The following is a 15,081-nucleotide window of genomic DNA, read 5'->3' as shown; positions in this document are numbered from 1 at the left end:
CACACACACACACACACACACACACACACACACACACACACACACACACACACACACACACACGCACACACAATCTTACACACACACATTGAACTCAAGGATTTTCTCTCTTCCTCACATCCAGAGACGATGGTTGGCCTGAGAAACCGGTCCACGTGGGCCCCGCTGCTCCTCAAGGCCTCCTGCATCAAGTCCTGTGCCAACGGCTGCTCCCTGGGCATCACCGCACATCTCACCTACGCCAACACAGACACCGAACCTGTGGAGGGTGAGGTCACACACTGATGTCATGGGGGGAGGGGGGATTTTGGGCCTTAGCAATCGGTTAGTCACATATCAAGCCATAACATCTATAGCCAGATCTAGTCTTGGTCTTGTCTTTCTGTAATAGTCTTTCTGTAATGTAGTTCTTCAACTGTTGTCGGTTGTCCTTTATTCAATGCCCCTTGCACCTTCCCCCCACCCCTCTCCCCCAAGGTGTGTTTGTGTACCCGCTGGGGGAGAAGGAGGTGGTGGTGGGCTTTGAGGCGGTCATCGCCGGCCGCATGGTGGGAGTTCAGATCCAGAGTCGGGGGAAGCTGGAGGATTGCTGTCTGGACTGTTGCCCAGGATCGGGGCTCGACGGCCAATGTGGCAACGGACGGGAGTGGGGCTGCTGCGGGGGATCCAGCCTGGACATGCAGTGTACCAATGGTGAACAAAGGGGGGAAGGAGAGATGTAAGGCAGAAGGGAGGGAGGGAGGGAAAGGATGGAGGAAGGAAGGAAGGAGTGAAAGGATGGAGAGAGGGAAAGGATGGTGAGAGGGAGGGAAGGAAGGTAGGGATGGAAGGAGGGAGGTAGAGATAGGGCTGGATGGATAGAAGGAAGGAAGGAGTGTATGAGAAGGTATTTTTTATTTCTAAAAGCTTAGGGCATAACCCACAGACAGTGGTGGAAAAAGTACCTATTTGTCATACTTGAATAAAAGTAAAGATACCTTAAAAGATAATGACTCAAGGGAAAATCACCCAGTAAAATACTACTTGAGTAAAAGTTTAAAAGTATTTGGTTTTATATGTACTTTAGTATCAAAAGTAAATGTAATCGCTAAAATATACTTAAGTATCAAAGTAAAAGTATAAATCCTTTCAAATTCCTCATATTAAGCAAACCAGATGGCATGATTTTCTTGATTTTTTTATTTATGGATAGCCAGGGGCACACTACAACACATCATGTACAAACAAAGCATTTGTGTTTAGTGAATCTGCCAGATCAGAGGCAGTATGGATGACTGGGGATGTTCTCTTGATAAGTGAGTGAATTAGACCATTTTCCTGTCCTGCTAAGCATTCAAAATGTAGCTAGTACTTTTGTGTATCAGGGAAATGTAAGGAGTAAAAAGTACATTATTGTCACAAGCGTCGTTGTAGGGAGCGGACCAAACTGCAGCGGGTATGTGAATCATCTTGTTTTATTGAAAGAAAATGAATACTGAACAAAAGAAAAGCACAACGAAAACAGTCCTGTAAGGTACACTGACTATACACGGAGAAAACCACCCACAAAACACAAGCTGAAAACCCCTACTTAAATATGGCCTCCAATTAGAGGCAACGAAGAACAGCTGCCTCCAATTGAAGGCCAAACCAAACCCTGAACATAGAAATAGAACAACAAGATAACCACATAGAAATAGATGACATAGAACAGTGCCCACAAAACCCAACAACACAAAACAAACACACCCCTGCCACATCCTGACCAACTACAATAACAAAATGACCCCTTTACTGGTCAGGACGTGACAATAGTTTTCTTTAGCAATGTAGTGGAGTAAAAGTAAAAGTTGTCAAAAATATAAATAGTAAAGTACAGCTACCCCATAAAAGTACTTAAGTAGTACTTTAAAGTATTTTTACTTAAGTACTTTTCACCACTGCCCACAGATTCTGTTTGGTCCTATTTCATGTTTTCCTTTCTCTAACTTTCACAAAGTAATCGTTAATCAGTAGAGAGACAACACAGGGACTAAGGCACACCAGGTCTCCTCTCTGTGTCTGACCTGATTGGGAGTTTTCAAATACCACATCAGTCATCATTCCTGTTCCCCACCACTCTGCTTCCCCCCTGCCTCCCAACTCTCTCTCAGCTGCCATTCTATGTGATCGTTTTATTGATCGTTTTATTGGGCGGCAGGTAGCGCTTGGGTGTTGGGATAATATTCGAAAGGTCGCTGGTTTGAATACTCAAGGCGATAAGGTGAAACATCTGTAGATTTGCCCTTAAGCAAGGCACTTAACCCTAATTTGCTCCAGGGGCGCCGTACTACTATGGCTGACCCTGTAAAACAACAATTACACTGCACCTATCTGGTGTGTGACAGTAAACATTTTTGATACTAGGACAGCAGTGTCCCTGTTAGGACAGCAGTCCCTGCCAATCTTCTGAAAGTGTCTGAAACATTAACTCTTCAGCATCTTAAATAATAAAGCTGTCTTATCCCCCCCCCCAAAAAAAACAAAGACCCTGCACTCATCTTTCCCCACTAGCACTAACTTTGCTGATAACTTCTTTATTGAGGGAAAATGTATTAACTAAGACTGTGACATGTGGTTGTCTCGGCTAGCTACTGTATCTTCAGATGAGTGCACTAACTGTAAGTGGCTCTGGATAAGAGTGTCTGCTAAATGACTGAAATGTGAAATTGTACCTAATACTTTAGAAGAGTGAAGAATCTCTACCAGAATAGAAATACCCTTTACCTCATTCCCTTGAATCATTTAACATAATGGTATAATCTTGTAGGATGGGGCAGAGGACTGAAGCTAAAAGGATTTGGCGTCTTGCCTTTTCATGAAATGGCTTTCACTTAGTGTAAGAAATGTATGGACTTTAAGTGAATGTTAGGACTCTATTCAGTCCATGGAACCATGCACTGATGATTTTTATCTGAATCTCTGTCTTTTAGGCCATCTCATCCTAGATGAAGACTTGGAGCGAACCACCTTCATTGTAGGCACAGGGGTCATTGGCTCGATGGACAAAGTATCTGTCATCATAAGTACGACCGTGGAACTCCCCACCTTGAAGAGTGGCGCGATCCGCCTGGTCTACCCCACAGTACTCACTCCCATCGCCACAGGGCGGGTGACTGCAAGCAAAAGCGAAAATGGGGCGAAATCAGATGAAACAGGGTATTTCCCTCCCCCTTGAAAATGATCTAAATGTTTGGTAGTTTGATGTCAATTAAATTCATTCCCACAAGTGTTGAAAAAAGTACATTATCCCATATTATTGGAACGACCAAAAGGTCATGTGTAATTCAAACTCTGGTGCTTAATATTTCCCCCCCCCCCAGACCCACCAGTTGTTTTGGAGCCACCTCAGGGAAACAGGAGAGGGTTTTGGGTTCGGAGCAACAGTGTGCCCATGCCATCTTCACCAGCCCTGCCACCAACCTGGCACCCTATGAGCTCAACTTCCAGCTGCTGGTCCGAGGGGCATGCCTGCTGGCTGGTATACCCATATTATATACCCATCTATCGGCCCACATTTATTTACCCAGGAAGTCCCATTGATGTCAAAATACCTCTTTCCCATGAAGTAGCTTTGCAATTGTAGCGAACAGCAGGGCAGGGAAGTGAACCAGGGTCACTGGCATGAAAGGCAAACACCTACGCATCATGCAAATAGGGTTAACCCACTTGGTGGTAATTGTAACTTGGTTCATATAGGCTTGATACACTGCCCCCTCAGAACAGGAAAGCACATCCCCGTGCTTTGGCTACTCAGCCCCCTCACACGTCTGGGCCGTGCAATTCCGATGGCCTTACAGCCGCCATCCCACTTTTGACACCAATGTAACAAACGAAAGGGCAGGGAAGCAAACCCAGGTCGCTGGTGTGAAAGGCAAACACCCTATGCATTGTGCCACTTGGCTCATATAGTGAGGATCACTACAATATCATCCCTATCTCCTCCTGGTTTGGTGATGCAGAGATCTTTGAGTACAGCAAACACTTGAGTGGGTGGGAGAAACAGCTCTTTCTATCTTTAGCCTGTCTCCTGTAATGATATAGTGACAGATACAATTGGCCCTGGCACTCCCATAGTGATATATGAAATGTGTCTGGGGAGGCGGGACAAGGAGCTCAGAGTGAGGCAGCCCAGGGACAGGGACAGAGTAAGGGAGCTGAGAAATGAAGGAGGTAGTGGGTGTGTTTGGAACAGGGCCAGGCTACTGTAACTGTACTGTGCAGCAGTCAAGATATTAGGTGGGGGAAATTAGGCTACTCAATCCGATTGGGCACTAGGAGGGCCTGTATGGGAGTGGAATCACTCCGGCCTGTCTGAGAGGGAGCATATCCTTTCCCTAGCCCCTTCCCTTAACCTCTTCCTCTAGCTGGCCCCTACCCCATCCCCTTCACCTAAGTGTTGTTGTTGAACTCGGCTTCTCTTGTCCCGTTCTCCTGCCCAGGTCTGGAAAGCCCTACCCATGCCCTGAGGGCAGATGCAGACCCCAGCGCCCAGAGTGCTTCCGCCACCTACATCACCCTGGCACAGGAACACCCCTATGACAGACACATAGAGATCATTCTGCACCTCAGCGGTGAGAGAGAGTGTCTGTGTGTGTGGGTGTGCGTGTGTGTGTGCGTGTGTCACAATAGTCTCTGATGGCCTCCTTCCTTATCTCACTGATCTTGAGTTCTGTCCCTAAACTGTCTACTCCAGAGCCTCACAGCCCATTGGTTATCCTGGAGAGGGGTCGGCTCACCTTCAGCCAATACGAGCAGCAGATTTGTTCCCGCCGCGACTTCATTCGCTGTGCTCGCAAAGAGCTGGAACCAGAGAAGAAGGTGAGCTGGACTGAAAGCGAAACAATCACTTGGGCGCAAACAACAGTGTGGGGCTTAATTTGATTTCCTTTAAACTATTTACCCAGTACCCGGCAAATAGTCTTTAATGTCCTTATAATACATCTATACATTATTTGGACGAACACACAGTATATTCTGGCTGTATATGTTTTTTTTATTGTCTAATAAATTCTATCAATCAATCCTCCTGTACAGTTGGAGTTTGTGAGAAAGCGGTACCACAAGGACATCCTGAGCAGCCCAGTCCTGATGCTCAACTTCTGTCCTGACCTGCTGTCTGAGCCTCCAGAGCTACACCGTGCCACCAGGGAACTGCTCTTTCTCATAGACCGCAGCGGCAGCATGAGCGGCATCAACATCCACCGCATCAAGGTGATGATGGAGAAAACACAGACATAGGGAAGGGGAGGGGATAAAATACACCCACAGTTGAAGTTAACATACACCTTAGCCAAATACATTTAAACTCAGTTTTCACAATTCATTTAGTCGTAGTAATGACGCCCTGTCTTAGGTCAGTTAGGATCACCACTTTATTTTAAGAATGTGAAATGTGAGAATAATAGTAGAGAAAATTACTTATTTCAGCTTTTATTTCCTTCATCACATTCCCAGTGGGTCAGAAGTTTACATACACTCAATTAGTATTTGGTAGCATAGCCTTTAAATTGTTTAACTTGGGTCAAACGTTTTGGGTAGCCTTCCACAAGCTTCCCACAATAAGTTGGGTGAATTTTGGCCCATTCCTCCTGACAGAGCTGGTGTAACTGAGTCAGGTTTGTAGGCCTCCTTGTTCGCACACACTTTTTCAGTTCTGCCCACAAATGTTCTAAAGGATTGATGTCAGGGCTTTGTGATGGCCACTCCAATACCTTGACTTTGTTGTCCTTAAGCCATTTTGCCACCACTTTGAAGTATGCTTGGGGTCATTGTCCATTTGGAAGACCCATTTGCCACCAAGCTTTAACTTCCTGACTGATGTCTTGAGATGTTGCTTCAATATATCCACATAATTTTCCTCCCTCATGATGCCATCTATTTTGTGAAGTGCACCAGTCCCTCCTGCAGCAAAGCAACCCCACAACATGATGCTGCCACCCCTGTGCTTCACGGTTGGAATGGTGTTCTTTGGCTTGAAAGCCTCCCCCTTGCAAGCCTATGATCTTTATCCCCATGTGCAGTTGCAAACCGTAGTCTGGCTTTTTTATGGCGGTTTTGGAAACAGAGGCTTCTTCCTTGCTGAGCGGCCTTTCAGGTTGTCGATATAGGACTCGTTTTACTGTGGATATAGATACTTTTGTACCTGCTTCCTCCAGCATCTTCACAAGGTCCTTTGCTGTTGTTCTGGGATTGATTTGCACTTTTCGCACCAAAGTACGTTCATCTCTAGGAGACAGAACGCGTCTCCTTCCTGAGCGGTATGACGGCTGCGTGGTCCCATGGTGTTTATACTTGCATACTATTGTTTGTACAGATGAACGTGGTACCTTCAGGCGTTTGGAAATTGCTCCCAAGGATGAACCAGACTTGTGGATGTCTACAATTTTTTTTATGAGGTCTTGGCTGATTTCTTTTGATTTTCCCATGATGTCAAGCAAAGAGGCACTGAGTTTGAAGGTAGCCCTTGAAATACATCCACAGGTACACCTCCAATTGACTCAAATTATGTCAATTGGCCTATCAGAAGCGTCTAAAGCCATGACATCATTTTCTGGAATTTTCCAAGCTGTGCCAAGCTGTGCTTCTGGTTACAACAGTGAAGTAATATCTAACAAGTAATCTAACAATTCCCCAACAACTACCTAATACACACAAATCTAAAAGGGGTGAATGAGAATATGTACATATAAATATATGGATGAGCGATGGCCGAGCGACATAGGCAAGGTGTAATAGATGGTATACTAACCCCATGTCTACTTCCTGTCCCAAGGAACCAATGGTGGTAGCTCTGAAGAGTCTTCCTCCAGGCACCATGCTCAACATCATAGGCTTCGGCACCACCATCAAAGCCCTGTTCACTAGCAGCAAGCTCTGCACAGATGTAAGTACTACATCAGAGCACAAAGGAATAGTTCACCCTATAAAGTCAAAGTTTATCAGATGCTTTCACACCTCAAATAAGTAATATATTATTGACTTGCACTGATATCCCCCACCATCTGTTATGCAGATCCCTTATGTAGATCCATTATGCAGATCCATTATGCAGATCCATTATGTAGATCCATTATAGAGAACCATTATGCAGATCCATTATGTAGGTCCATTACGCAGATCCATTATGTAGATCCATTATGCAGATCATTATGCCGATCCATTATGTAGATCCATTATGCAGATCCGTTATGCAGATCGATTATGCAGATCCATTATGAAGAGCCATTATGCAGATCCATTATGCAGATCCATTATCTAGATCCATATACATGCATTAAGAGAAATCTGCAGGGCTCAATCGCCAAATGAATGTGAAATATACTGTGTAACCTTGACAATAGGTCTCCATTTGCCGAGCAACCATGAGCTTCCATGCAACCTTACATGTATGACGATCTACAAACCATGATAAGTGAAGAGCTTAACATGCTCAGTCAGACAAGGTGTTCTCAGCAGGACCTTGACAAACTTTAAAAAAAAAGATCACTTGTGGACCTTCTGTCCTGTCCCCCTCTTTGTTCCACCTCATTCAGAGTCCAGGTCAGCTCACACCAGGGTTGCCCTAGCAGCTGAGTATCAGGTTTTAGCCAGACCAGGGCTGTGCAAGGACAAAGAGTAGTTAAACAACATATGGTGACCTTTCATGCATACTATAATGAGAAAAACGAGGATGAGCAATAGCCACCTAACCTATTTTCTCTCCCTCTCTCTCTGTCTGGTTGAATGAATCCCAGATTGTCATGGGTGTTTGTGTCCCCTTTGTGATTTGGCTTTAGGCAGGTGCAGGTGCTAACGTTGGGTGACCATCACTGTGTATGTTGTTCAGTGATGGTCTACTATGGGCTTTGTTACGTTTCTATTCCCTTACAGCTTGGACAGGGCTTGATTACATTCTAACGTCAATAGTAATATAGGATTATGTCTGTTTGATTTATTCCAATTCAAATCAATTGTGCTCTTCCAATGTTTACATATCAAACAATAGGAAGGTATTTACCCCGTTCTACCAGACAGATAACAAGAGATTTATTGAAACTCGTAAGTGCCCCTCATTTCTCCTCGCCCAATCTGATGCATATCATACTATCCCTCTGTCAATTCTTTAGTGTACAGTAGATGTATGCTACCCTTACGTTTTTATGCCCCCTCATTGATTAAATTAATTAGAAGAATAGTTTAGTGATCGTACACTGCTTATCTAACGTGTCCATCAATATGAACCAATAAGCTGTAATCCTGTCTGTCCCTCCCCTACCCTATCCCTCACGCTCTGCTCCGCTCTCCTCTCCTCTCTCCCCAGGTGACCTTGGCACAGTCCTGTGAGTACATCCAGAAGATGAGGGCTGACATGCGGGAAACCAACCTGCTGGGGGCGCTGTCCTGGGTGTATCAGCAGCCTGTGCAGCGCTCCTGCCCCCGCCAGGTGTTCATCATCACAGACGGCAGCGTCAGCAGTGTGGGCAAGGTGCTGGAGCTGGTCCGCAGGAACACTTGTGCTGCCAGGTATTGTCTGATGGCAGCTGGTAGAATGCGTAGAAATGGGATCATTTAAAACCTACTGTATTGATCAAAAGTGATACTGTAGGTTCAACCCTGAATATTGTGGTAATAAAGTGTGTCTGGAAGGAGAGAGAGCAAGAAGAAGAGAGAGTTAGAGAGTGGCTGATGCAGTATGTAGTATCAGATATAAGCCACACCCATTAATCCCACTAATTGCTTCCTTCTGCAGTTACTGCCACGCCACTCTGGTCTGGTCTTGTCTGCCCCCCCCCCCTTCCCAGCTCCCTGGGCATTGTGCAACAATAACTCCATTTATCCTTCATTAGTATTCTACTGTTAGCCCAGCTATCCCCGACAGCACACTGGTAATGTTAGAGAAGATGGAGGTACGTAGGGAGCAGTCAAATTACAAATGTGATTCCAACCTCTAACCCTAGCCCACGTGTACATGCCTGGGTCTGTGTGTGTGTGTGTGTGTGTGTGTGTGTGTGTATGTGTGTGTGTGTGTGTGTGTGTGTGTGTGTGTGTGTGTGTGTGTGTGTGTGCGTGCGCGTATTGATATTCATGTGGGACAATGAGTCTGCCCTGCCAGACAGACAGACGTAGCTGAATTCAGAGCAGAGTAACACGCTGTCCGTCACTTGGCTTTTTCAATTAGTCTGGCCTGTGGCCCTTTCAGCCATTCAATTAGTGAAATCCCATTTGATTGCTCTCAGTGTTGTGTTCAACACTGCTGTGTGTAGCTAATAACTCAGGTTTAGATACGAAAGACACAGTAAGTCCATCATAGATCACCTGGTTTTAAAGTCCCTAACTAATAAATCTGTCTAAATTTGCTACAGTAGATAGATTCTCTCTCTCTCTCAACTGAATAAGAGGTTATTTTATTATTATCCAAGGTGCTTTGGTCTTGGCCTGGGCCCCAGAGCCTGCAGGAGGCTCCTACAGGGCGTTGCCAATGTGACAGGTGGAACCACAGAGTTCTTGGGTGATGAAGAGAGGCTGCAGCCCAAGGTGAGAAGCGACATCACTGTAGTCACATCACTGACCCCTAGTGGGGAAAGTAAATCATTTAAATAATTTCACTTTGGGGAAATACTGTAGTAGGCTACTGGGGACATACACTCTACTCTAACATTCAAAGATTATTGCTTCCCTCCTCAACCTAAAAATGAAAACACATTTGAATCAATCTTTAACCCCTAATGTTTAACTAATCACTGACCCCTCAGCTGATAAAGTCCCTGAAGAAGGCCTTTGAGCCAGTCCTCACAGATGTACGTATAGACTGGTACCTGCCTGATAACATGGAGGCTCTCCTGTCACCCAATGAGATCCCTCCGCTTTACCCGGGGAATCGTCTGATTGGCTACTGTACCCTGTACGATGTGTCTAGCTTCAGAGGCAAGAAGACTGAGGTGAGTGTCCAACTATCCACTCTGTAAAGGCTTTCAAGTGTCCTGTCTTGTGGACAACATGTAAACTGTGCAGAATACAAAGTAAACTCAGTCCATTCTCTCACCTTGTGTGTTCTGTAGGGGCGTGGTCGGGGCTATAAAGGCTTGTCTCGGGGCTCGATGGGCTCTGTGTTCGGCTTATCCAACGATGAGCTGTCCCCTCCCTCCGTGTCTGAGCTCCTCCCTCTGGTTACATCATCAGAAGGCGCAGACCTAGAGGAGGCGCTGAGGGAAATCTCCCGGGAAATCTCCTCAGAGTTCTCCTGTGCCAAAGACACCAACACTGGGACTAGTACAGGTGAAATACTGACACTCAAAAAAGACATGGTCACTCAAAAAACAGTTCCCTCAATCCAATACCTGTAAAGTTATTTTGGCTTTGTGCATATTACACCTGAAGCACAATGATTATAACTGTGTTCCAAGCTCTCCTCTGATATCTCATCCACAGGTGGAGAGGTGGAATGGTCCAGTGATGTTCGTCGTAGGATCCAGGAGAGTTCTTACATCCAGGAGCAGTATGTTCTGACCCGCTGCTCCCTGAGCAGTGAGAGGGGGCTGCCCTACACCCACACCCCCTCCACCTCCGACTCTATGGGAGGCCCTTACCCCCCTGATCTGCTCCCCATCCCGTACCTGGACACGGGCTCTCTGCCGCAGGGCCTCGAGAAGATGGCTCCACCCGAACAGAGAAGCACCCTGTCCCGCTGGGGCGAGTCGCCATGGCAACAGCCCCCTTCCTCCGAGAATACGGATTCCGTGTCAAAAAAGGTAGGACTGGCTTTGTTTACAACTGCAGTTTGAACCACCTCAATACTTTAGTCATTAGACTACACTGCTGTAAATATTTTTTAACCCAGTGTACTCGTTTTCCCTTGTCACAATCCAGGCAGGGCGTCTGTGTGGAGGGGAAGAATCTCGAAGGAGACAGAGGGCATTGGCCCGCTCAGCCATGTCTGCAAGGAGTTTCTCCTCCCCACAGGGTGAGCTGGACATGCACCGCCTGCGGAGGGCACTAGAGAGAGTCTCCTTTGATCAGGCGGTGGGGGGGAGGCTTGAGGAAAGCGATGGGGAGAACCAGTCTACACCCAGAGGAGGGCTGTCCCGCAGGAGCCTCACTGACTCCAGTAGGTTAACTTCCTCACCTCTAGACTGATGTCTGAAACTAAACTCCCTCACACTCTCTTTCTCTCGCTTTTCCATCCATCCACTAACCCTCTCCTTCTATCCCTCTTTCTCTCCCCCTAGACGGCCTGCTGTTCCCTGTCTCTCCTCTGGACTGGGACAGCTTCACCGACCCGGAGTACCTGTTTACCGCCGCCCCCCCGGACGACCCCCCCACGCCCCCTGCCCAGTGCCGCTCCCTCATCCACGGGCTCCTAGGAAGCAGGCCTGTTTCCTGGGAGGTCACCGTGGACCTGACACAACTCTGGGCCTCTGAGGACCAGGGGACAGGAGGGACATCCGGGGGAGGAGGAGAAGGGGGAGGAAGGGGAGACCTCTGGGAGGAAATTATCCACCAGCTGACCGCTCGCTCTGCAATCAGGGACTTTGAAAAGATGGCGGAGAAGGAGAGTGACATTGAGCACGGTGAGGGTTTCCACCAGTGTTCCTCAATTTTGGGATTGAGGAGGTCACAGGGTGTACAGGGTTTTGTTTCAGCCTTGATTAGTTGAGTACTGAGGGGTATACCACAAAGCAGGATCAAAGAGTTAGCCAGCTAACTTGCCTAAATATTCTGATGTAACTTAATTTCTTTGAAAGATAAGCTTGAAATGGATATGGTGTAATTGATTCAACAAATGAAAACGCATACAGTCAGGTCCGAAATTATTGGCACACTTGATAAAGATGAGCAAAAAAGACTGTATAAAATAAATAATACAAATAGTAAGCTCCAGGTAACTGCCAAAATAAAGGAAACACCAACACGAAGTGTCTTAGTAGGGAATTGGGCCGCCACGAGCCAGAACAGCTTCAATGCAACTGGAGAGTTTGGAACTCTATCGGATGATGCAACACTATTTGAATGGTATTGAAAACAGGGGTGCCAATAATTTTGACCCCTATCTTTTTGAGAGAATAAAAGTTTTACTTGATAAACAAAATCTCATTCTCTGAGCAATTGTAGTAATATAAAATAATATAATTTTCCAGATTTTTGAGCATGCAATGGCGTCGTTTACACACGCAGCCGAATTCTGATCTTTTACCACTAGGCTACCTGCCACGGGGTGGCAGGTAGCCTAGTGGTTAGAGAGTTGGACTAGCAACCGAAAGGTTGCAAGATCGAATCCCCGAGCTGACAAGGTAAAAATCTGTCGTTCTGCCCCTGAACAAGAGAGTTAACCCACTGTTCATAGGCTGTCATTGAAAATACAAATTTGTTAACTGACTTGCCCAGTTAAATAAAGATCAGCTCTTTCCACAATAATTGGGGAAAATATCAGAATTGGGCTGCCTGTGTAAACACAGCCAACATAGCTCAGTATTTTTATTATTTATTTTGTATTCTTTTAGCTCATCTTTAGACCCGACTGTTTCTAAGTTTAGCTTTTTTAATGAACAAAACAATCTATAGTTCTTGTTGCTTATCAAAGTTAGATGGCTAACTAATTTATCCTGCTTTGTAGTATACCTGTCTATGTGTATGATTGATTGTATGCTTTATACTTGTTTTGCAGGGCCTGCTAAGCGGTACCGTATGAAAGCCATCCAGACCAGTAAGAGCTGTAACATCATCTGTACGTACACAGCCTTTACTGCCACTGACGCCAACACCAGCAAGGGTCCATCAGACACTGTGGAAGTGAGAAACACCGGTAACACTTCAGACAGTTCCACAGTCACAGCAAACCTGAAAACACATGGCCTAATTTCATAATATGCATGGGAACTGATGTCTGTTAACGGTATCAATCAAATTTCAAACAACTAAATGTATTTTATAAAGCCCTTTTTACATCAGCAGTTGTCAAAGTGTTTTACAGACACCCAGCCTAAAACCCCAAAGAGCAAGCAATGCAGACGTAGAAGCACAGTGGCTAGGAAAAACTCTACAAGGCAGGAACCTAGGAAAAAAGAAAGACAGGAAGCAGGCTCAGATGAGTATGGTTTGGATAGCAGTGGTGTGTGGTGACTGTTGTCCTGTCATGTGTAGGGTTGCGTTTGGGGAACAGGCGGAGCTCCCAGTCAGGCAGTCGTAGACAGAGGGCCTACTCTGTGGGACTGGGCCGACGCCCCTCCAGCAGAGACAGTGAGGAATTTGAGGACACCTGCAACTCCACAGGTAAAACTACAGTCATTAGTAAACCTGCAGAGGTCAAATAGTATGTATATTTACATTTTAATTAGGATCCCGATTAGCCAATGCCATGTCAGCTAGTCTATCTGGGTTCCGATACAGAACTAAAAAGACATTACAAACAATTAACATTTACATTAAAGACATATATATATATATATATATATATATATATATATATATATATATATAATGTCTACATAAGTAGACATTACAGACATTTAAAATACCTGACAGGTAACACATTTACATACAATAATGAACTCCACGTCTTATAGTCAACATTTTGTTTGGTTGTTTCCCAGACAGGGATGATACTCCTGCCTCCCCATGCAGCCTGAAGTCTTGGGACAGCAGTAAGTGCCATTACATTGGCTGAATCTCAAACCGAACACTTCGACCATTCAATTACTCAGTATCCGAGTTCACGATTTGTTTCACTATAACCTCTCTACAACATGTTGTAATAAAGCCCTTCAATATTGTTGATCAAATCTGTGTGCCTCTCTCTCAGGTGCAGGGGGAAATCCCTACCCTGCCAGTCCCTCAGCCGTGTCCGGCACCTCCTCCACCCGCTCCCAACGCTCAGTGGAGAGCAAGTCTGTGGAGAGCTTCTTTGGCTCCAGATTCCCTCTGGGCAGACTAAGGTCATCTAACTCCTCTGGGAAGCAGGCCCCTCTGAAGGGCCACTGTCTGTCTGCTGAGGCAGAGAAACACACAGACACTGAGACCCCAGACTACCTACCTCTGGTGAGACTACTGTCCTCTCACTACATTTGATCATACGATCATTACAATAGATCCAGGCTGTGCCTAAAAGGTCTTAGGCCTAGATTCAATCAGATCAAGCGTTAACTGACGATAGCAGACACCCGCATAGCGGATTTAAAGTGGATCTGACTTAATCAAGCCCTTAGTGCAATTGTATTAAAGGGCAATTCCACCCCTTTCGACCTAATATTCATGATCTCCAGCATCATACCAGTATCTACATGTAGGCACATACCAGTATAAACAGTGTAGTTATTCCCTCCGCAAGACAGTCAAACAAGCGAAATGTCGGTATAAATCAAATAAAATGTTATTGGTCACATACACATGATTAGCAGATGTTAATGTGAGTGTAGGGAAATACTTGTGCTTCTAGTTTCTGACAGTGCAGTAATATCTAACAAGTAATCTAACAATTCCCCCACCACTACCTAATACACACAAATCTAAAGGGGTGAATGAGAATATGTACATATAAATATATGGATGAGCGATGGCTGAGCAGCAAAGGCAAGGTGCAATAGATGGTATAAAATACAGAATATACGTACATATGGGATGAGTAATGTAAGATATGTAAACATTTTTAAAGTGGCATTATTAAACTGACTAGTGATCCATTTGTTAAAGTGGCCAGTGATTGGGTCTTAATGTAGGCAGCAGCCTCTCTGAGTTAGTGATTGCTGTTTAGCAATCAGATGGCCTGGAGATTGAAAAACAGCTTCTATCTCTCAGTGTACAGGTGCATCAAACCTCGCCTTCTGGATGGTAGCGGTGTGAACAGGCAGTGGCTCGGGTGGTTGTTGTCCTTGATGATCTTTTTGGCCTTCCTGTGACATCGGGTGCTGTAGGTGTCATGGAGGGCAGGTAGTCAGCCCGACAGGATGCTCTCGATTGTGCATCTGTAAAAGTTGGTCAGGGTTTTGGGTGACAAGCCAAATTTCTTCTGCCTCCTGAGGTTGAAGAGACGCTGTTGTACCACCTTCACCACACTGTCTGTGTGGGTGGACCATTTCAGTTTGTCTGTGA

At 45.5% G+C, this 15,081-nt stretch overlaps 1 protein-coding gene across 1 annotated transcript in view; it reads left to right on the top strand.

Annotated features, from left to right (window-relative positions):
- The window catches only part of vwa5b2 (von Willebrand factor A domain containing 5B2), a 28,533-nt gene that overhangs the window by 11,018 nt on the left and 2,434 nt on the right, over positions 1 to 15,081 (top strand). Inside the window, exons 2-20 of the mRNA XM_014192055.2 lie at positions 125 to 268; positions 478 to 693; positions 2,952 to 3,177; positions 3,342 to 3,499; positions 4,461 to 4,592; positions 4,715 to 4,839; positions 5,056 to 5,232; positions 6,794 to 6,904; positions 8,321 to 8,523; positions 9,420 to 9,534; positions 9,753 to 9,938; positions 10,059 to 10,275; positions 10,429 to 10,748; positions 10,867 to 11,104; positions 11,226 to 11,567; positions 12,662 to 12,799; positions 13,138 to 13,266; positions 13,587 to 13,637; positions 13,796 to 14,031. Coding sequence (XP_014047530.2) covers positions 130 to 268; positions 478 to 693; positions 2,952 to 3,177; positions 3,342 to 3,499; positions 4,461 to 4,592; positions 4,715 to 4,839; positions 5,056 to 5,232; positions 6,794 to 6,904; positions 8,321 to 8,523; positions 9,420 to 9,534; positions 9,753 to 9,938; positions 10,059 to 10,275; positions 10,429 to 10,748; positions 10,867 to 11,104; positions 11,226 to 11,567; positions 12,662 to 12,799; positions 13,138 to 13,266; positions 13,587 to 13,637; positions 13,796 to 14,031 — 3,459 coding nt within the window. The 5' untranslated portion in view covers positions 125 to 129. The remainder of the gene's footprint in view (positions 1 to 124; positions 269 to 477; positions 694 to 2,951; positions 3,178 to 3,341; positions 3,500 to 4,460; positions 4,593 to 4,714; positions 4,840 to 5,055; positions 5,233 to 6,793; positions 6,905 to 8,320; positions 8,524 to 9,419; positions 9,535 to 9,752; positions 9,939 to 10,058; positions 10,276 to 10,428; positions 10,749 to 10,866; positions 11,105 to 11,225; positions 11,568 to 12,661; positions 12,800 to 13,137; positions 13,267 to 13,586; positions 13,638 to 13,795; positions 14,032 to 15,081) is intronic.

This window comes from Salmo salar, chromosome ssa03 (assembly GCF_905237065.1).
Source record: "Salmo salar chromosome ssa03, Ssal_v3.1, whole genome shotgun sequence".
NCBI classification, from domain to species: Eukaryota; Metazoa; Chordata; class Actinopteri; order Salmoniformes; family Salmonidae; genus Salmo; species Salmo salar.
This window is presented reverse-complemented; position numbering and strand designations above follow the sequence as displayed.